We start from the raw sequence: 23,851 nt of genomic DNA on the forward strand, positions 1-23,851 counted from the left end.
CGTGGCCTCCACATCTCAGCTAGGAGTGGAGGGGAGCGGCTGGAAGCTAAGGTGGCAGTGGCTGTCAGGAAAGTAGGAGTAGAGCCAGTCTGAAGCGGAGAGCGCAAGAAGGAAGGAGCGAGCAGGTGCGCGGACACGCTAGTCAGACCCTGCACGTGTAGTAGCCGTTAGCGGGGGAGAACGGTCACCAGAAGTTGGACAGAAAGACGCTGAGGAAGTCAGCTGGTTGTGTACGGAGACTCCTGGTGGCTAGGCACGCACGGGGAACAGGTCCCTAGAGTAGACGTCCATTTACTAAACCTGCTGGTGGGGAGGACCACAAGTCCCACACCAACTAACTAGAGTCTGAGCATCAGCAGCAACGAGGGGCCCATAAGGAGGATCGAGCCTGAAGCCATCTTCCTTGGTCCACGCTGCCAGCAAACGGGCCAAATAGGGGAGAAAAGGCAGTAGCGACTTCCCTGGATGAATCCCACGGTACTTCAAGTCAGGGGTTATCTGAAACAAGAAGTGCTAGGAAGGCGAGTTAACGGTTACCCTTAGACCAGCCTAAAGAATACCTGGTTCCTCCTGGTTAATCTCAGCATCGCCCGGGCTCCTCACAACAAAACATCAAAAGTGAGTAAACAAGTTGAAAGACCCTTTGGACTGCGACTGAGTTATTCTGTGACCTGTTGTTCTACACACCCGAGCCCCTGGGGCCAGCCTCACTCACGGGAGGCCATACCATCCGACTGCAGACCCCATCAGCCCCAGACGCTTGTTAATCCTGCAGTGGCTGTCCCCCATAACCCTGACCGCAAAACCGTGAGTGGCGTCACGACTCCCATTTAAATAAACCTGACATACCTGTTGCCAGCGATAATCAAGTGCAGCCCCTGTGGCGTCCCAGAAGGTGAAGTGACGTCCCTGAGGCGACCGCTACAGGTGGGCGACACAGCAGCCCTGAATGAAGGGGCCCGGGGTGGCTGCTCGCGATGTGTGTATTTTCACTTTCATGCATCATGCCACACTGCACACACTGCGCACGGCCTGTGCTGAAGAGGAGGGAGTGGCCAGGCAGCAGCTGCTTCTAGTGAGAGATGCCAGGAGGAGAACAGCCAATCAGGAGAGGGGGTGGAGCTTGTTCAGTACAGCCGCGGGAGAATAAAATGATGAAAAGGAAAACAGTGCTGCAGTGGAGCAGGAGTAGATACCACAGAAAAGAGAGAAAAGCAAACAGAGAGCAGAAAAAACAGTGAGAAGCCGAGAACAGAAGGAATAGAAAGAAAAAGCAGAGGACAGGAGGAGCAGCCAGGAAGACTCACAGGAAGTGCAGCAAGGAGGCCTGAGCCACTATCATCATCTCTCACAGCACAGGAGCAGGTATTATAATGTACAAATGTCTGCCTGTAACACTACAGAAAAACTGCTCTGTGCTGTGCCATCATCTGTGTGTGTGTGTGTTGCCCCTGTGTCAATACTGTGTGTGCGTTGCCCTTATGCTGTGCCATCACTGTGTGTTGCCCCGTGCTGTGCCATCACTGTGTGTGTGTGTTGCCCCTGTGCTGCTGTGCCATCACTGTGTGTGTCTGTGTATTGCCTCTGTGCTGTGCCATCACTGTGTGTGTGCGTTGCCCTGTGCTGTACCATCACTGTGTGTGTTGCCCCTGTGCTGTGCCATCACTGTGTGTGTTGATCCTGTGCTGTGCCATCACTGTGTGTGTTGCCCCTGTGCTGTGCCAGCACTGTGTGTGTGTGTCTGTTGCCCCTGTGCTGTACCATCACTGTGTTGCTCCTGTGCTGTGCCATCACTGTGTTGCCCCTGTGCTGTGCCATCACTGTGTGTGTTGATCCTGTGCTGTGCCATCACTGTGTATGTGTTGCCCCTGTGCTGTGCCAGCACTGTGTGTGTGTGTCTGTTGCCCCTGTGCTGTACCATCACTGTGTTGCTCCTGTGCTGTGCCATCACTGTGTATGTGTTGCCCCTGTGCTGTGACGGCACTGTGTGTGTGTGTGTGTGTGTCTGTTGCCCCTGTGCCATCACTGTGTGTGTGTGTGTATTATCCCTGTACTTTGCAGAGTTTTACTATAGCTTCTAAGGCCCACCGCGCCACCATTAGGTAAGTATTATAAAGTGTTTTCTATGTTCTCACAGAGGCCTGGGCTCTTATATACAGCATGTTAGAATGCTGTATATACAGTAAGAGCCCGGTGGTGGTGGCCGCAGCTTATAAGGCAAAAAAATGGGGGTTTTTATCAGTGGGGGGGCCCATTCAGACTTTTGCTATGGGGCCCCATGATTTCTATGTACGCCCCTGATACAAGGCATAATACAGGTCTCTTCTGCGCCTGTATACTTTGCTAAAAGTCGCACGTTATGCTGAGAGAAGCCGAAATGATCAAGTAATAAAAACTTTTCCGGTAGTTAGTGTGGGCCCCGGGTCTTTTCTCCTGGCAGGCCCCTGGCACCCCTAGTGTGGGCCCCTAGAGTCTTTTCTCCTGGCAGGCCCCTTGCACCCCTAGTGTGGGCCCCTAGAGTCTTTTCTCCTGGCAGGCCCCTGGCACCCCTATTGTGGGCCCCGAGTCTTTTCTCCTGGCGGGCCCCTTGCACCCCTAGTGTGGGCCCGAGTCTTTTCTCCTGGCAGGCCCCTTGCACCCCTAGTGTGGGCCCCGAGTCTTTTCTCCAGGCAGGCCCCTTGCACCCCTAGTGTGGGCCCCTAGAGTCTTTTCTCCTGGCAGGCCCCTGGCACCCCTAGTGTGGGCCCCGAGTCTTTTATCCTGGCAGGCCCCTGGCACCCCTAGTGTGGGCCCCGAGTCTTTTCTCCTGGCAGGCCCCTTGCACCCCTAGTGTGGGCCCCTAGAGTCTTTTATCCTGGCAGGCCCCTGGCACCCCTAGTGTGGGCCCCTAGAGTCTTTTCTCCTGGCAGGCCCCTGGCACACCTAGTGTGGGCCCCTAGAGTCTTTTATCCTGGCAGGCCCCTGGCACCCCTAGTGTGGGCCCCTAGAGTCTTTTATCCTGGCAGGCCCCTGGCACCCCTAGTGTGGGCCCCGAGTCTTTTCTCCTGGCAGGCCCCTGGCACCCCTAGAGTCTTTTATCCTGGCAGGCCCCTGGCACCCCTAGTGTGGGCCCCTAGAGTCTTTTCTCCAGGCAGGCCCCTGTCACCCCTAGTGTGGGCCCCGAGTCTTTTATCCTGGCAGGCCCCTGGCACCCCTAGTGTGGGCCCCGAGTCTTTTATCCTGGCAGGCCCCTGGCACCCCTAGTGTGGGCCCCTAGAGTCTTTTATCCTGGCAGGCCCCTGGCACCCCTAGTGTGGGCCCCTAGAGTCTTTTATCCTGGCAGGCCCCTGGCACCCCTAGTGTGGGCCCCGAGTCTTTTATCCTGGCAGGCCCCTGGCACCCCTAGTGTGGGCCCCGAGTCTTTTCTCCTGGCAGGCCCCTTGCACCCCTAGTGTGGGCCCCTAGAGTCTTTTATCCTGGCAGGCCCCTGGCACCCCTAGTGTGGGCCCCTAGAGTCTTTTCTCCTGGCAGGCCCCTGGCACACCTAGTGTGGGCCCCTAGAGTCTTTTATCCTGGCAGGCCCCTGGCACCCCTAGTGTGGGCCCCTAGAGTCTTTTATCCTGGCAGGCCCCTGGCACCCCTAGTGTGGGCCCCGAGTCTTTTCTCCTGGCAGGCCCCTGGCACCCCTAGAGTCTTTTATCCTGGCAGGCCCCTGGCACCCCTAGTGTGGGCCCCTAGAGTCTTTTCTCCAGGCAGGCCCCTGTCACCCCTAGTGTGGGCCCCGAGTCTTTTATCCTGGCAGGCCCCTGGCACCCCTAGTGTGGGCCCCGAGTCTTTTATCCTGGCAGGCCCCTGGCACCCCTAGTGTGGGCCCCTAGAGTCTTTTATCCTGGCAGGCCCCTGGCACCCCTAGTGTGGGCCCCTAGAGTCTTTTATCCTGGCAGGCCCCTGGCACCCCTAGTGTGGGCCCCGAGTCTTTTATCCTGGCAGGCCCCTGGCACCCCTAGTGTGGGCCCCGAGTCTTTTATCCTGGCAGGCCCCTGGCACCCCTAGTGTGGGCCCCGAGTCTTTTCTCCAGGCAGGCCCCTGGCACCCCTAGTGTGGGCCCCGAGTCTTTTATCCTGGCAGGCCCCTGGCACCCCTAGTGTGGGCCCCGAGTCTTTTATCCTGGCAGGCCCCTGGCACCCCAGTCCGACATTGATTAGGGATATTCATTTGTACATGATAACTTTGAATCTTGGCAGATGGGCCCATGGACATGTGATTCTAGAGCCTGGCAGAGTTGTGGTGCCGGGCCAGTGTTTGATGTCTTCTGCTGGAAATGGCCGGCCCTCTGTGGCACGGACTGGGTACATGTAGTGCCAGGCGTCATTTCTTTGCACCACTGACAGCGTTCACTCTTCTCTTTCCGGGCACTAATTGGTCACCTCTAAGGAATGGGAGCAGCTGCTGCAGAACCTCCTGACGATAAGGTGCCGGAGTTCCCTCCACGCAGGGTCACGGTGTAGCCTCCCCGCCCTGTAGAGTTTCTTGGCCAGTGTCGTGGGACACGAGGGGACGGTCCCCAGCAGGACCCGCCCGGGTTCCGGGCCTCTAGAAGCCGCTGAGCTCGGACAATGTACGTAGCGCTGTGTGCCGGCTCCCTGCACAGTGCGGCCGGCGCGGAGGAGAAGCCATAGCGGCGCAGTGCTGGGGGCGGCCGGCAGCGCACAGGGCAGCGGGGAGGAGCCGCTGAGGAGCTGGGGCGGTGTGTGCAGCGCTGGGACAACTTCTGTCCAACACTGCTGAGCCGGAGAAGTTCGCACACTGTGCATACGAGAGCCGGGCACTGCGCGACAGGGTGGGCGGGCACTAACCTTGGCACTAGCCCTGACCTGGGAAGGGAGATGGAGGTGCACATTGGACTCGGGGGGGTGTACAAGCAGCCGCCCGCCAAGATGATACGGGGAGCATTTGAAAACCTCTTTCTGAGTGTCCGGGAGGCGCTACAAGGTGACAGGAAGGCTGGCGCTCCACCTGAAGCGTGCCCCCCTGTGCCAGCCTGTGCCCGTCATACACACTCCGCCTGGACTGCACCCGCCGGAGACTGGGCGGAAGCCCCGGGCACCCTGGCAGCTCCCTGGAGAGAAGGTGCCCAGTCAGAGCCACCCGGAGAGGGCTCCCAGTTCCCTTCCCTGAGCAGCTGCTCCACGGAGCTGAAGGAGATCCTGGGCGAGCAGGGAGGGATGCTGGAGCCCGAGGAGGGCAGCCCCGAGCAAGCTTCCAAGGAGAGGTACCCTCTGACGCCAGAGGGCATCTCGGAGAGTGCCAAGGAGATCTGTAAAGCGGTGTCTGTGTCTCTGGGGCTGAGCATGGAGGCGCTGGAGCATCTGAACGCAGAGCGAGGAGACTGCATGTTTGCTGCCCCCTCCACTCACAGCGTGGACCCCCACAAGTGCCAGGTGGGTGAGGAAGACAAGTCTGAAAACTTATCCCCCCAATATCGAGAAACTGCCTTCAGGAGGAGCGGCCAGACCAACTTCTCTGCTGGCAAAGCCCCAGAGGATGGCAGTTCTCTGGGCACAGAAGAGAAGGAACAATCCTGCCCAGAGTTGGCACTGTCTGAATCAGGGGGCTACAGAAGCCGTGGCATGGAGTTGGCACCCAGCCTTACTTTGTACAAGCCTTCTACATTCATGGAAGATAACTCTGCCTACCCAGCCTACAGCTTCCAGATGGCACTTACACCACATGGCAGAATAAAAGTAGAAACTCCCATGGAGTTTGGTGGCAGTGCTTGGGGGGCACCGAGCAGGTACAGTGAAATATCTGGCTATGCCCACTGTGGTCCAGCGGCTAACTGGCACTCTCTGTTCGAGGAGGGGCAGGCTCCTGGTTCTTACACTAATGCTAGCCTGTACAGCTACTCCAGGAGCCATGTGCCACCAGGATCGGACAGTGACTTCCCACCAGACACTTGGTATCCAGCAGCCGCCATGCTGGGTAGGGTGCCCTATGGCAGCCCCATGAAGTCTGAGATGAGCCCATGGATGGAGGGTTACTCTGGGGCATTTGGAGAGATGAGGTGAGTGCAATGTCACCACTGTGTGTACATAGGTAAAAAGCATACTGAGACTTGTAGTGTTAGAACTGCCACTGTTCTGTCTTCAGCCCTAACTCCTCAGAATCCACATGATGAGCCGTAAATGATGGCAGCTGTGTGCCACCTCAGACATCACCTCCAGCTGCTCTTCCCAAAGCTGTCCCCGCAGGGACAGAAGGCATTAGTGCCCATTACCTACTGCTGCTCCAGCAGGGATAGAGGGCACCAGTGCCCATACCTACTGCTGCCCCAGCAGGGACAGAGGGCACTGGTGCCCATGATCTACTGCTGCCCCAGAAGGTATGGAGGGCACTGTGGCCATGATCTACTGCTACTCCAGCAGGGTTGTAGGGCACCAGTGCCATGATGGACTGCTGCTCCAGGAGGGTACCGGTGCCTATGAGTTACTTTTGCTCCAGCAGACATGGGGGGCATCAATGCCCATAGTTTACTGCTGCTCCAGCAAGGTTGGAAAGCACCAGTGCCCATGAATTACTACTGCTCCAGCAAGGACAGAGGGCACCGGTGCCTATGATCTATTGTTGCTCCAGCAGGGACAGAGGGCACCAGTGTGCATGAATGATCTTCTGCTTCAGCAGGGACGGAGGGAACCAGTGCCCATGATCTGCTGACCACTGCTCCACCATCTCAGTGCCTATGATCTGCTGCCCACAGCTCCACCATCTCAGTGCCTATGATCTGCTGCCCACAGCTCCACCATCTCAGTGCTCATGATCTGCTGTCCACAGCTCTACCATCTCAGTGGATACAATGGACATATTGTCACTGCTGTGTTTCCTTGTCAGACAATCCCTTATCTGTTGAATAAAAAGAATAAAATAAAGAAAAGCACAGCACAATGTCCTGGTCAGTGGAGAATAGTGAGAAGGCAGAAAGCTGCCATTCCCAGAGTTGTCCTGGAGGCAGTCAGCGGGCACCCAATCCTCAGGGCATTATTGCCTAGCAGCAGATGCTTGCTTCTAGTAAAGATGTTTTATATTCCTACAAAGAAGAAATGATTCCCTCACATCTCCGGCTTTATGTACTACTCACCGTCTGTTATTAATATAATTCTTAATGAAGTGTGAGCATATTTCCAGCAGTCATACTAACACATTGATTGTCACAAAATCCATTGAGAGAAAAAGTCAGCAGTAAAATACTGTATCACATCTGGGAAGAAAACATATACAGGCAATACAAAGAGACCCTCACTTTGTTCTTAAGGAAATGAGGTGAGTCCTAAAAAAAGTCCCATTATGTGCCAGCTCCACACAGTGGAGTTCAGCATTCTCCACTATATGTGGCCCTTAATATTTCACCAATATTTGTTTAATTGGATTGGTTTACTTATAGATTTCTTTATTTTGCTCTTCCAGCAAATTATTTTATTATATATTTATAAACTACTTGTAGCCAGTTGTTTCTGGTAGAGTGAGGTGTAACCGTGTATGGACAAAACGACTTATTGTTTGCGCCTACAACTAAGGAGCAGTAGACCGGATAGTTCAGATATCTATCTATCCATCTATCTATCTATCTATCTATCCCTCTATCTATCTATCTATCTATCTATCTATCTATCTATCTATCCATCCATCCATCCATCTATCTATCTATCTATCTATCTATCTATCTATCTATCTATCTAATTGTCTCATTTATTAATTGTCTCATATCTGTGTATATTTATCTTTTTTTAATATATATATATAAATATATATATATATATATATATATATATATATATATATATACCTATCTGTCTTTGTGTTATTTATTTGTCTTTTATCAATCATAATCTATGAATAGCCTCCTGTCTATTATCTTTCTATCTATTCTATCTACCCGATCATCTATCTATCTATCTTATCTATCTATCTTATCTATCTATCTATCTAATTGTCTCATTTATTAATTGTCTCATATCTGTGTATATTTATCTTTTTTTAATATATATATATATATATATATATTTATATATATATATACCTATCTGTCTTTGTGTTATCTATTTGTCTCTTATCAATCATAATCTGTGAATAGCCTCCTATCTAGTATTTTTCTATCTATTCTATCTACCCGATCATCTATCTTATCTATCTATCTATCTATCTATCTATCTATCTATCTATCTATCTAACATCGCTCTATCCCTGTATCTAAGTGTTTAATTTGTGAGTAGATATTAATCGCCCACAGTATGGACAGTTTCTTACAAATAATCAGCATGGTATAAGGTGATTGTATCTTGTATCAGGGTAAGTCAGGTCAGAACATCATACTTCAGCCCATATTCTGATAAGAGTATTTATATGTGAGCTGTCAGTCCAAAATGAAGGATGTTAAGTATTTAGATTTCAGAGGAGCATTTCTAGAGCAATCAGTGCTCGATGTAGAAAGTACCATCCATAATGTATTTAGATAAAAAGAACCTGCAGACAAAAAAGTGCAATAGGGTCTTACCCTGACAGACAGGGGGTGATAAAGGAGATGATCCTACTCACCAAAGATGGTTGTGAAAGGCACAACTCCTGTAACAGCATAAATCCGGATCAAAGGCAGCAGTACCCCAGGTGGCTGATAACAGAGAGAAATTGTAGTATGGAGCTTTGTAAACCGCGCCAAAGATCACTGATGAAATCTTGGATTAATGTAAACTTTTTATTCTTGCACAGGTCAAACCTGTGCAAGAATAAAAAGTTTACATTAATCCAAGATTTCAGTGATCTTTGGCGCGGTTTACAAAGCCCCATCCATAATGTATTAAAAGTTTCTCCTTTTCTCTTATTATTATTATATTATTATTATATTATTTATTATTACTATAAATTCTACCCATTTATCAAGCAAAAAAAGCATCATTGCCTGCTAAATCCCTGTAAAGATGGCCATTTCTATATAAAGTGACTTGCAACTGAAGTCATAAACGACTTTCTAGGAGTGGACGATTTGTTTTTTTCTTTCTAGAAATTATTATATCACCTTTAAGAGACATAAAAACCTGTAGTGAAGTAAAAAATAGTAATAGAATGGTAATTAGAATGACGTTTCATCTGATTCAGTAACCTGTAAAGTACAATACTTTCTGTACTTGAGGAAACAATAAAGAAATGTAAAAAGATAAAAATGTTCTGTATGAACAGCGGCCACACCATCAGCTATAAAGGCTGCGTACATGATTACGGCCTGGCACACACCCTTTCTCTAGATGCAGGGTCCACGTCTATGGCGGTAAAGAAGCAAAGTAAACTTTAGAGTCCAGTAATGGCCTGTATTCCCTTATATCGTGACTGAGCAGAGCTGACTACACTGGCATGGATTTAATGGCTCAATCATATTAATTTTACAAGCGTCAACAGTGTTGAGCCATGAAATAATATGACTGTCTGCCCCACACAGACGCTATGAATGTTTCCTATTTCTGCTCTGCATCTGCTCCTTTAACTGGCAGAGCATGAGGGCCATGTGAATGTGGATCCAGTGGAATTTGTCCTTGTGTTGTTTGTATTTTCTTTGCTTTCTGATATTGAGGACGCGCATAATACATATTACTTTTACGCACAGAATTTTTTCACACACGTCGCCAGCTTCGAAACCAGGCAATAAACTTCAGTCATAAAAGAATCATCAGTCACAGAAAACATTATTATTTTTTTATCCAGAAAGTGATTAAGTAATATGAGGAAGTGCGAATCAGATTTTAGATGTTACGTCAGATCACTCGAGGCTTTGTGTAGTGTTGTGCAGGTTGTGAAAGTCAGAACACGTTTGTGCGCTCACCTTTTTAGTTATGACTAGTTTATGGGGTTCATCCATATGTGCGGGAACCAAATCCTATTTTCTCTTGATTGAATCAATTTTGTGGTTGTGTGATCTTCCTACTTTTATCTTTTTACTTCTCTTTGTACAGGCGTTTGTATCATTAATCACTGTAAGCATAAAATGTACAGTATAGAGTAATGATGGCATTATATTTAATGGTCGCAAATATTGTAGATGTTTAACTGTCAAGAAGATTATTTGGAATCTCTTATGTTTACTAACATTGAGACAGCATACTCTTGTCTTTTGTATGTTATATAGCAATCATGGAGCCATGCTGTATTTTTGTGTAATCTGCATCTGCACCATTCTAATTGATCCTAGTTAAAAAGTCCCTTCAATAACTGCTCATTTTATTATTTGGGATTCACTTACCACAGATTTTTGCTTTTATGCTTGTGGCTTAACATTTAGATTCTTTGACTACAATTCAAGTAGCCATGATAAATCTTACCGAAAAGTGCTTTTTGTAAATTGGCAAAAAATGCAGAAGAGGATGTGATTTCCTAAAAATATAATCAAAGTGTATTGTTGTTGATATTCTTTTATTCGGATCTTGCTTCACACTGATTTATTTGTATAATTGTCCTAAGAAAAGATACTATGTGTACTAATATTGTATGCGAACGTGTTTATAATCTATTATAGTAAATGGTATAGTAGATGGGTGATAATATAGTCTATGTAAGCTAACATACTGTAATAGATGGTGCTAATATAGTCTATGTAAGCGAACATACTATAGTAGATAGATAGTAATATAGTCTATGTCAGCTAACATACTGTAGTAGATGGGTGATAATATAGTCTGTGTGAGCTAACATACTGTAGTAGATGGGTGATAATATAGTCTATGTGAGCTAACATACTGTAGTAGATGGGTGGTAATATAGTCTATGTGAGATAACATACTGTAGTAGATGAGTGATAATATAGTCTATGTGAGCTAACAGACTGTAGTAGATGGGTGGTGATATACTCTATTTAAGTGAACATACTGTAGAAGATGGGTGGTAATATAGTCTATGTGAGCTAACATACTGTAGTAGATCAGTGGTAATATAGTCTATGTAAGCAACATACTGTAGTAGATCGGTGGTAATATAGTCTATGTAAACTAACATACTGTAGTAGATGGGTAATAATATAGTCTATGTGAGCTAACGTACTGTAGTAAATGGGTGGTAATATAGTCTATGTGAGCTAACATACTGTAGTAGATGGGTACTAATATAGTCTATGTGAGCTAACATACTGTAGTAGATGGGTGATAATATAGTTTATATAAGCAAACATACTGTAGTAGATGGGTGGTAATGTAGTCTATATGAGCTAACATACTGTAGCAGATGGGTGATAATATAGTCAATGTAAGCGAACATACTGTAGTAGATGGGTGATAATATAGTCTATGTAAGCGAACATACTGTAGTAGATGGGTGGTAATATTGTCTATGTAAGCTAACATATCATAGATGATGGGTGGTAATATAGTCTATGTGAGCTAACATACTGTAGTAGATCGGTGTTAATATAGTCTTTGTAAGTGAACATACTGTAGTAGATCGGTGCTAATATAGTCCATGTGAGCTAACATACTGTAGTAGATGGATAATATAGTCTATGTGATCTAACATACTGTAGTAGATGGGTGGTAATATAGTCTATGTAATCTAACATACTGTAGTAGATGGGTGGTAATATAGTCTATGTAATCTAACATACTGTGGTAGATGGGTGGTAATATAGTCTATGTAATCTAACATACTGTAGCATATGGGTGATAATATTGTCTATGTAAGCTAACATGCTGTAGTAGATGGGTGTAATGTAATCTATGTGAGCTAACATACTATACTAGATGGGTGGTAATCTAGTCTATGTGAGCTAACATGCTGTAGTAGATGGGTGATAATATAGTCTATGTAAGCTAACATGCTGTAGTAGATGGGTGGTAATATAGTCTATGTGAGCTAACATACTGTACAAGATGGGTGAATATAGTATACTAGAAGGTGGCCCGATTCTAATGTATTGGGTAGTCTAGAATGTGTATGTAGGTTAGCAGATTGAAAAATAATATAATCAGTAAGTCTTGAATAATGATGGTTCATTTTTTTGCTCGTTGATCTCCTGCTGTACAGCATGCATCGGCGTGTTTAACAGTGGGAGACCAACGATCTGAATGGGCAGGGAGCCGGGGTAAGCTAGTAACCATGGTACACATCGGGTAACTATGCAAAGCGGTTTCCATAGTCACCCGATGTGTACGCTGGTTAACAGCGTACGCCGGCTCCGGCACACGTGTGCCGAGAGCCGGGGTAAGCTACTAACCATGTTACACATTGGGTAACTAAGCAAAGCGGTTTCTATAGTTACCCGATGTGTACCATGGTTACCAGCCTACGCCACCTCCGGCACACGTGTGCCGGGAACCGGGGTAAGCTAGTGGTTTCACACATCCGGCTTTTCTCCACTTTGTCGGATCCGGCGCGCTGCCATAGGCTGGTTTCAGATGTCCGTGTTTTAGGTACGTGTGACATCCGTTTTTAACACGGATGTCATACGTACCCATGTTATTCTATGATGTGCCTCACATGTCCGTGTTTGCACACGGACCGTGTGACTTTTCATGACCCCACATGCACACACGCAGGCATCTCCGGCAGCACGGATGTCACACGAATCGCACACTGATGTGATCCGTGTGACATCAGTGTAAAACATACCGGAGAAAATATGGGTCTTTTTAATAAAAATATTTTCTATATTTACTTCTCTCCAGCGATGAGGTCTCTGGCTCTGCTGCCTCCCGCTCCTTATCGCCGCTCATTATACTCACTGAATATTCAGTGCCCTGTGGAGCTGTAAGCGGGAACAGCACTGGGGACTTCAGTGCCGGGGACCGCATCGCTGGGTGAGTATACAGCAGAGTGTGTGTGTGTGTGTACATGCATGTGCGCTATGTGTGTATGCGCTCGGTGTATCCATGTGTGTCTGCTATGTGTGTATATGTGCTCAGTGTGTGTGTGTGTGCGTGTATACATGCATGTGCGCTATGTGTGTATGCGCCGGTGTATCCATGTGTGTCTGCCATGTGTTTATATGTGCTCAGTGTGTATACATGCATGTGCGCTATGTGTGTATGCGCTCGGTGTATCCATGTGTGTCTGCTATGTGTGTATATGTGCTCAGTGTGTGTGTGTGCGTGTATACATGCATGTGCGCTATGTGTGTATGAGCTCGGTGTATCCATGTGTGTCTGCTATGTGTGTGTGTGTGTGTGTCTGCTATGTGTGTGTGCTCAGTGTGTGTGTGTGCTCAGCGTGTATATGTGCTCAGTGTGTGTGTGTGTGTGTACATGCATGTGCGCTATGTGTGTATGCACTCGGTGTATCCATGTGTGTCTGCTATGTGTGTATATGTGTTCAGTGTGTGTGTGTGTCTGTGTGTATGTGTGTGTTTATAAATGCATGTGCGCTATGTGTGTATGCGCTCGGGGTATCCATGTGTGTCTGCTATGTGTGTGTGTGTGTGTGTGTGTCTGTCTGCTACCGTATGTGTGTGTGCTCAGTGTGTGTGTGCTCAGTGTGTGTGTGTGTGTGTGTACATGCATGTGCGTTATGTGTGTATACATGCATGTGCGCTATGTGTGTATGCGCACGGTGTATCCATGTGTGTCTGCTATGTGTGTATATGTGCTCAGTGTGTGTGTGTGTGTGTGTGTGTGTGTTGATAGGCGGTCAGGAGCGGGAGGCAGCAGAGTCGGAGAAAGCAGGTAAATATGAAAAATATTTTTATTTCACAGACCCGTGTTTTCTCCGGTACCTGTCACACGCATGCAAACACGGATGTCACATGTATGACCTTAACCATGTGTGTGACTGGTACCTGATTAAACACGGACATCTGAAAGCAGCCATACACTGTGTACAGTACAGTGGCCACGCCGCAACTTCCTGGTCACGTGCTCCGGTCACATGACAACACGTGATCGAAGCTTGTCGTGCGGCTAGTGTAGTGTACACAGTGCACAGGAGCGCGCCAGATCCGACAAAGTGGAGAAAAGGTAAGTAAGTATTCAAAGCGACAGTGCTGACGTGTGCCGGGAGCCGGGGTAAGCTAGTAACCATGTTACACCTCGGGTAACTAAGGAAAGCGGTTTCTATAGTTACCTGATGTGTACCATGATTTCCAGCTTACGCCGGCTCCGGCACACGTGTGACGGGAGCCGAGGTAAGCTAGTGGTTTCACACATCCGGCTTTTCTCCACTTTGTCTTGCTGGTGTGGGCTTCCGGGGTACAGCAGTCACCTGGGAGTCGGGGTTCCGTGTGGGTTCGGGAAAAGCCTGCGGGGGGCGGGGCCAGGGCGAGCGTCCAATGCATGAGGGGGCGGAGCCTGGCCGAGCGGCCAATGCGTGCAGGGGGCTCGGGCGAGTGGCCAATCCGTGCGGGGGGCGGAGCCTGGCCGAGCGGCCAATCCGTGCGGGGGGGCGGAGGCGAGACGAGCGGCCAATGCGACGGTTGTCACTGTAACGACATAATTTTGGAGCAAGACAGACAGACAGGCAGACAGAATAAGGCAATTATATATATGGATGTGAGCTAACATACTGTAGTAGATGGGTGGTAATATAGTCTATGTAAGCTAACATACTGTAGTAGATGGGTGGTAATACAGTCTATGTAAGTGAACATACTGTAGTAGATGGGTGTTAATATAATCTATGGGAGCTAACATGTTGTAGTAGATGGGTGATAATATAGTCTATGTGAGCTAACATACTGTAGTAGACGGGTGATAATACAGTCTATGTAAGTGAACTGTAGTAGATGGGTGGTAATATAGTCTATGTATTCTAACATACTGTATCAGATAGGTGATAATATAGCCTATGTAAGCAAAAATACTGTAGCAGATGGGTGATAATATAGTCTATGTAAGCTAACATGCTGCAGTAGATGGGTGTAATGCAATCTATGTGAGATAACATACTATACTAGATGGGTGGTAATATAGTCTATGTGAGCTAACATGCTGTAGTAGATGGGTGGTAATCTAGTCTATGTAAGTGAACTGTAGTTGATGAGTGGTAATATCGTCTATGTAATCCAACATACTGTAGTAGATGGATGCTAATATAGTCTATGTGAGTTAACATACTGTAGTAGATGGTTGATAATATAGTCTATGTGAGCTAACATACTGTAGTAGATGGATGCTAATATAGTCTATGTGAGCTAACATACTGTAGCAGATGGGTGATAATATAGTCTATGTATGCGAATATACTTTAGTAAATTGGTAGTAATATAGTCTATGTGAGCTAACATACTGTAGTAGATGGGTGGTCATATAGTCTATGTAATCTAACATACTGTAGTAAATGGGTAGTAACATAGTCTATGTTAGCTAATATACTGTACCAGATGGGTGATAATATAGTCTATGTTAGCTAACATACTCTACTAGATTTTTGGTAATATAATCTATGTAAGCTAACATAATGTAACATATGGATGATAATATAGTCTATGTGAGCTAACATGCTGCAGTAGATGAGTGCTAATATAATCTATGTAAGCTAACAAGCTGTAGTAGATGGTGCTAATATAGTCTATGTGAGCTAATATACTGCAGTAGATGGATAATAATATAATCTATGAAAGCTAACATACTGTAGTAGATGGTGCTAATATAGTCTATGTGAGCTAACATACTGTAGTAGATCAGTGGTAATATAGTCTATGTAAGCAATAATACTGTAGTAGATCGGTGGTAATATTGTCTATGTAAGTTAACATACTATAGTAGATGGATGGTAATATAGTCTGTGTGAGTTAACATACTGTACCAGATGGGTGATAATATAGTCTATGTTAGCTAACATACTGTAGTAGATGGGTGCTAATATAATCTATGTGAGCTAACATACTGTTGTAGATCGGTGGTACTATAGTTTATGTAAGCGAACATATTGTAGTCGATGGGTAGTAATATAGTCTATGTAAGCTAACATACTGTAGTAATCGGGTGATAATATAGTCTATGTGAGATAACATACTGTACCAGATGGGTGATAATATAGTCTATTGGAGCTAATATACTGTAGTAGATGGGTGGTAATATGGTCTATGTGAGCCAACATATTGTTGTAGATCGGTGGTAATATAGTCTATGTGAGCTAACATAGTGTAGTAGATAAGTGGTAATATAGTCTATGTATGCTAACATACTGTATTAGATGGGTGGTAATATAGTCTATGTGAGCGAATATACTGTAGTAGATACGATACGATACACTTTATTGATCCCGTGGGAAGTTATGGTATCACAGCAACACAACTTAAATAATAATATGAATTACTTAATTGACAAGACAGTAGAGGTGACAGAAGAACATTATACATTAGATTAGGTCATACACAGTGGGTAAACTGAAAAGTAGAAGAAGTAAAGAAGTAAACATTCACTTTGATGATTTAACACTGATGTTATTGTTGTACATTCCCATAGCAGTTGGCACAAATGATTTCCTACTTATACCTCAGATGAATTAGATTGGTGATAATATAGTCTATGTAAGCTAACATACTGAACCAGATTGGTGGTAATATAGTCTATGTGATCTAGCATACTGTAGTAGATGGGTGATAAAATAGTCTATGTGAGCTAATATACTGTAGTAGATGGGTGACAATATTGTCTATGTGAGCTAACATACTGTAGTAGATGGGTCATAATATAGTCTATGTAAGCTAACATACTATACTAGATGGGTGGTAATATAGTCTATGTAAGCTAACATACTGTAGTAGATCGGTGGTAATATAGTCTATGTGAGCTAACATAGTGTAGTAGATCGGTGGTGTTATAGTCTATGTAAGCTAACATACTGTAGTAGATGGGTGGTAATATAGTCTATGTGAGCTATCATACTGTAGTAGATCAGTGGTAATATAGTCTATGTGAGCTATCATATTGTAGTAGATTGGTGGTAATATAGTCTATGTGAGCTAACATACTGTAGTAGATGGGTGATAATATAGTCTTTGTGAGCTAACATATTGTAGTAGATCGGTGGTAATATAGTCTATGTGAGCCAATATACTGTAGTAGATGGGTGGTAATGCAGTCTATGTGAGCTAACATACTGTAGTAGATGGGTAGTAATATAGTCTATGTGAGCTAACATAGTGTAGTTGATGGGTGATAATATAGTCTATGTGAGCTAACATAGTGTAGTAGTTCGGTGGTAATATAGTCTATGTGAGCCAACATACTGTAGTAGATGGGTGGTAATGTAGTCTATGTGAGCTAACATACTGTAGTAGATGGGTAGTAATATAGTCTATGTGAACTAACATACTGTAGTACATACTGTAGTAATAGAGTAGATGAGTGCTAACATAGAAGGCAATCTAAAGCGGGCTTTACACGCTACAGTAAATCTTACAATGTGTCGGCGGGCTCACGTCGTAAGTGACGCACATCCGGCATCGTAAGTTATATTGTAACGTGTGACAGCTACGTGCGATTGCGATTGAACGTTAAAACATTCATCGCATACACGTCGGTCAATTCCAAAAAATTGAACGTGAGGTTGTTCAATGTTCCCGAGGCAGTACACATCGCTGCGTGTGACACCTTGGGAACGATGAACAGCAGCTCACCTGCATCCCGTGGCTCCCGCCGGCAATGCGGAAGGAAGGAGGTGGGCGGGATGTTTACGTCCCGCTCATCTCCGCCCCTCCGCTTCTGTTGGCCGGCTGCCATGTGACGTTGATGTGACGCCGAACGTCCCTCCCACTCCAGGAAGTGGATGTTCGCCGCCCACATCGAGGTCGTATGGACGGGTAAGTACGTGTGACGGGGAATAATCGTTTGTGTGACACGTTCAACAAATTGAACGTGCCACACATATGATGGGGGCGGGTACGATCGCATACGACATTGTATGCACAATCGTAAGGTGTAAAGCAGGCTTTATATACTGTATCATATAAGTAAGCTACTATTGTAGGTGTGAGCTAATATCGTAGGCAGGTGTTAATATAGTACATGTAAGCTACTATGGTAGATGGGTGCTAATATGGGGAATCTGAACTCAGATAGTAGATGGATGGTAATATAGTGGATGCGCTAATATATACTTAACTACCGTCATCTAATATGTGTAACGGTTTAGTTTAGTGAGGTGTCTCAATAACACATTTGGAGACCTTGGTCGGATTTTCAGTGGCTGAACAGTGTAAATCCAGCTTGTACTTTACCAGTTTGCTCTTTTACCTGGTCTTTCCTTGATCCACTCCGCTGGTCATATTTCATTTGTTCACATTTTAGGATTTATCATTAATACCGTAATTCTGGAAAGAAATGGTATCTTCCCGAGGGCACATCGCATACAGCATTTTTGTTAAATACTGATTTTTACAGTCACATTTTTTATCAAGTGAATGTAAAATGTTTTATTTCATGGCACAGTTCTCAGATGTAACTTTATATAGTATTTTCTCTCACTGGTTATTCTATCTGGCGACAATGATGGATACATGCTGAGGTAATTTCTTGAGTCATTCTTCAGTTAGTAACTAATCTAAATATATTCTTCATGTTTCCTAAATGCGTAACGGGCCGTGGGATAATGGATAAAATGTATATATATGTGAGAGCTTGTCGAGCAGATAATGTGTAGCGCCTCATTGTAATGGAACAAAGGGACAGAAATTAACAGCAGATGTAGCCAATACTTTGGGCTAAATTATTTCTGCACCTTTGTAATTTTGTCTGGGAAATTTGATTCTCTGTGATCATTAGTGATAACTCGACAAACTCGATATAGATATCTTTAGCAATGAAATAAGAAGTCACTTACAATTTTGTGACAGCATCAAAATGAGAATCACATAAAGACCCATCACTTTTATGTTGCTTTTATGTGTTTTACATTATACATTTGGTCCCAGCTCACAGACTACAATACGGAACAACATGTGGCACCGTAAGCTTTTACTCTGTCTTATTACTTTGAAGATATGTGAAGGTAAAGCCGCGTGCCATAGGGTTTAAGTACGTGGCAAGATTATGATCCATGGGAGTTGTAGTAAGTAGTTCTGTAGAAGACGGCTTTCAGATTTCTAGACTAGAGAAATCCTAATGGCCTTATATTCAGTCTTCAGTTTCACCCTTCACTATCTCACATCTGTTTAGTTCATATTGGACAGGTTAGATTGTAGTCTTGACTTTTTATTTATCAGTACTATGATTAGCCTTTTGGAAATGATCAGTAATCCAGCAGAACAAAAGAGTGTGCCATACTGTCACCCATCAGTCTTTTCTTACTATATGGTAATTCTGTTTTCACTCGGCTTTACATGAGGAATAATTCTCTTATATTGTGTAAAGAATAACATGGTCTGTTTATTTAACATCATTCCTGCTAAATGTATTTGTTAGAAAATGTGTCTTAATTTAGCTTCTCAAGTCTAATTCTCGGGGCTGGGTATAACTTGAAAATGCAGAAAACACTCGTGTATTGTAGGTTGTACAGTACATAGTTAATGTACTGTTCTGCCCAGGAGAGGACACATAAATTACCTTTAATGTGTACAGCCATAAAGTACAGCTCCACCTTATCAGATATATTGCAGAACACAATAAGGATTTCCATAATGTAACATTTCAAGTCTTTACTGTTATTAATAGCAGCTAAACAGCTCTCAAATACTAGAACACAAGCGGCGTGGTCTCCCAGTTGATATTTTATATCCATCAGCTCTCTGTAGAATATTTTATGATAATGATTTGCTGAGGGAACTCAGGGCAATCAGTAGCACAGAAATTCATTAGTAACAAATATTTGTGGATCACTGCAGCTGCTAACGAGTGATTGCATTAAATGCACTAGAATTAAAATGACCAATATGTGCCTAGAGAGTCACATGCAGCCCTCCGGTCTCTAATATTTCAACTTCATACCAATCCCTCCATTCAGGGAGACAGTCCGGGGTTTGGAGCATGGTGTGGACATGCAACATGTCTGTGATATTTTCTGGTTGACTGCTCATCTCTGGGGTTGATCTCTAATTGCATGAATTGGTTCTGGTAGGTACAGTTGCTAGTAAATAACTCCTTATTGGCTGCTCACAAGTTTTCCACCTTTGGGGGGCAATTTTATTTTGTTTTAACTTAATGCATTTTATTTTGTTTTAACATGTTTCTCTGCACATACAATTTTGATGTGGTCTAGGGTCATAAATGAGCAGAATGGCCCAAGAAAAAGACAAATAAGAGATCTACAAAGTTTCTTAACTCTCAGTGTCAGGCTGAGCTCATGGTTGGATTCTAAGCTAACGCCTTCTACAGCCAGGAATAAACAGTACTGTATACAATGGCCACTTGCCTCCGCAGTGATCTGCCTTAGCCTGGGACTAGCTGCAGCTGGTCACACATTCTTGTGTAAAAGCGTTAGACCTGACAGCATCTGAACGGGAGTTGCTGGAAGACTGCTGAGGTAAATATTGCTTCTTTTTTTATTATATAACTCATAGTTTAAGTCTAAAAAAAGAAACATTTTTAAAGGTGGTCAACCATCTTTAAGTTCTTTTTCGAGGGGTAGAGAGCAGTACAGGATTAGGACATTGTGTTTCATAACAGCAATGTGGCTGGCATATTTGTATAGGATACCGTAGGGCCTGTTACTGTAAAATACCTTTCCTTATTAATTCTGTAAGATTAAGATTTTGTTTGATTCTTTTTTATATTCCTTACCTCCTCCCCAATGTTTCTACTTTATTTAGTGACTTCATGATTTCTGCCTTCACAGTTGCTTTGAAAATAATAGACAATTCTTGTGTTAAATTCTGTATATTAATTCTGAAGAAGATTGATGTCTTTCTGCTTTCCCCCAAATTATCTGAGATTCTTCAGTATTTGGCTTGTAGTAATTTACTTTTGAGCTCTTAAATTATTAAGGTAAACTGCAAAAGCTGAATCTACAAGCTATTTTTGACATATGTGTACAAGATATAGATGCCAAACTAGCGTTGTAGACATTTTACAGAGTTTATAATCTAAGATGGCCGAGCACAGGCAAACTGAGCAGAAAATTCCTGTTTCCGACGTACTGACAGTGAGTAATATATTTTGCAGCTTTAGATGCTTCACAACTGTTTTTCTATCACCTGTTAGAGCTGCCATTCAATATACATGATAGAAATGGAGAAAAAAGTTAGCTTCACATTAAGAAGGTTAATTACTTGAAATTTCATCCTTTTCCCTAACATTTTTACAACATTTGGTTCTAGGTCATTTATCTAAAGTGGCTAGAGTAACATGACAAAGTAACTCTTCAGCATCAATTTGTAACAGATTACGTGTAGTATACACAATGTGAGTGAAAAAGATTAGGAAACGAATAAAAACACCACAACACATAAGAATTAACTATGCTTAACAAATGGGCAGAAAATAATTTCAAGAATATCAAATTGTTCGCAATACATTTGTAGTTACATTTGACTCCTTTCACCTGATAACTTCCACCTCAGTATGTTATAATCTTGTAGTATTATAGCTCAACCGATAACCTTTGTGTATTAAGCCAAGTAAATATGCAGGAATGTTTGAGATTCACTAATATTTGACACCATATACATCATATGCATTATCTTTATTGGGTGATAATGTTATTATTGCAATTATCTGAGAAAAACCTCGAAGGCAAAAGGTTGTACTGAGCCATTAGGAATGTAAATGTAAAAACACCCAGCAGGACTACTAGTCCCTCTAAAAGGATACATTTTTCAGCGGATTATGACAAATGTGTCTAGGGAACGGTTTTCCTCAACAAAGGATTTGTGAAAGTTTGCCAGTAAGTTCCAAAACGTGTCTCCTGCTGAATGATATTTTACTTGTAAATGAGTAAAAATCAAATTAACAATGAAAAGTATAGAATTTGGTCAATTCATTAATATCACCCATTGTCATTTTTACATTTATTATTCAAATTTAAAAAAAACATTTTGTATTTGTTAAAGTTTTGCACAACAATGTGCAAGCAGAATAATGTCTGTAAATATTCTCCAATAAAAAGATAATGGAATTGTTGTGTAATATGTGAAAAATGAGATCAAACAAAACTGGTTGGGACCCTATACTGGGTTGGGGACATTGACTCTCACTGCAAAGGGTTAGCAATGTACATTACCCTTACAGAGCTGTGTCTAGCGCAGATAACTCCAGCAAACCCTGTGCTGCACTGATGAGGGGCAAGAACCCCCAAACTGCTGACTGTAAGAATGGCTTTGGTTTGGCTACTATTATAAAGCTTGAGGAGAGCTAACTTTTAGATCTTGTACTAAAAAAGATGGAGGTTTGTATTGTGGTTGCTGGATGTATTTGGCATGTAGATTTTGGCCCTTTTAAGAGGACAATTACCCCAAAATACAGCAAACCGGAATGTGCATTGCTGGCATGTATAAAGGTTTCCTATTTTACATAGATTTTTGAAGAAGTCTGGGTGTCTAAAATAAAAATATATTTACAAACATAAATAAATTAGTACAAGACACTGAACTACAGTGGGGAAAAAGTATTTAGTCAGCCACCAATTGTGCAAGTTCTCCCACTTAAAAAGATGAGAGAGGCCTGTAATTGACATCATAGGTAGACCACAACTATGAGAGACAAAATGAGGAAACAAATCCAGAAAATCACCTTGTCTGATTTGGCAAGTTTTTTTTTCCAAATTATGGTGGAAAATAAGTATTTGGTCAATAACAAAAGTTAATCTCAAAATTTTGTTATATATCCTTTGTTGGCAATGACAGAGGTCAAACGTTTTCTGTAAAGCGGGCTTTACACGATATGATATATCTAACGAGATGTCATCGAGGTCATGTCGTAAGTGACGCACATCCGGCCTCGTTAGTGATATTGTAGCGTGTGACAGCTGTGAACGAGCAGAAATACTCACCTTCTCGTTCATCTTTGACACGTCGCTCATTTTCAAAAAATCGAACGTCTGGTTGTTCAATGTTCCTGAGGCAGCACACATCGCTCTGTGTGACACCCCGGGAACGATGAACACAGCTTACCTGCGTCCTGCCGGCAATGCTGAAGGAAGGAGGCGGGCGGGATGTTTACGTCCCGCTCATCTCCGCCCCTCCGCTTCTATTGGCCGGCCGCTGTGTGACGTCGTTGTGACGCCGAACATCCCTCCCCCTTCAGGAAGTGGATGTTCGCCGTCCACAGTAACGTCATTTGGAAGGTAAGTACGTGTGACGGGGGTTACAGCATTGTGCAACAAATTGCCCGTGCCGCACAAATGATGAAGGTGGGTGCGATCGCAAATGCGATCGCACGACATATTGAAACGTGTAAAGCAGGCTTAAGTCTTTACAAGGTTGGCACACACTGTTGGTTGTATGTTGGCCCATTCCTCCATGCAGATCTCCTCTAGAGCAGTGATGTGTTGGGCCTGTCGCTGTGCAACACGGATGCAATTACAGGCCTCTCTCATCTTTTTAAGTAGGAGAACTTGCACAATTGGTGGATGATTAAATACTTTTTTCCCCACTGTACATGATTTGCTCGAATATTTTTGAATCTAATAATTTGTAATACTTTCTGGAAATTGATATAGCTGTTTGGTTATATTCTTTTCAATTTCTATTCTGTATCTGCCTATCAAATCATACATCTGTCAACGGTTTGCGTTCCTATATACATATATCCATATATACAGAATAAACCTTTACCGTTTTAGGTCAGTTAGGTTTACAAAAATTGTTTATATTTGCCAAATGCCAGATTAATAAGACAGAGAATATTACTTTGTACAAAGTCTAAAGTTTACATACATTTTATTAGTATATGGTACTATTGCCCTTAAATTGTATGACTTGGGTCAAACATTTTGGATATCCTTCCACAAGCTTCTCACAATAGTTGGTAGGAATTTG

The 23,851-nt window shown here is 44.0% G+C and overlaps 1 protein-coding gene across 1 annotated transcript in view; it reads left to right on the top strand.

The window, feature by feature from the left end:
- The first annotated feature begins 4,381 nt into the window (after positions 1-4,381).
- Positions 4,382-23,851, top strand: part of AR (androgen receptor) — a 1,201,765-nt gene continuing 1,182,295 nt past the window's right edge. The window contains exon 1 of the mRNA XM_075323978.1: positions 4,382-6,043. Within this exon, the coding sequence (XP_075180093.1) occupies positions 4,866-6,043 (1,178 nt within the window). The 5' untranslated portion in view covers positions 4,382-4,865. The remainder of the gene's footprint in view (positions 6,044-23,851) is intronic.

The sequence above is a fragment of the Anomaloglossus baeobatrachus genome, chromosome 9 (genome assembly GCF_048569485.1).
Source record: "Anomaloglossus baeobatrachus isolate aAnoBae1 chromosome 9, aAnoBae1.hap1, whole genome shotgun sequence".
Taxonomy (NCBI): Eukaryota; Metazoa; Chordata; class Amphibia; order Anura; family Aromobatidae; genus Anomaloglossus; species Anomaloglossus baeobatrachus.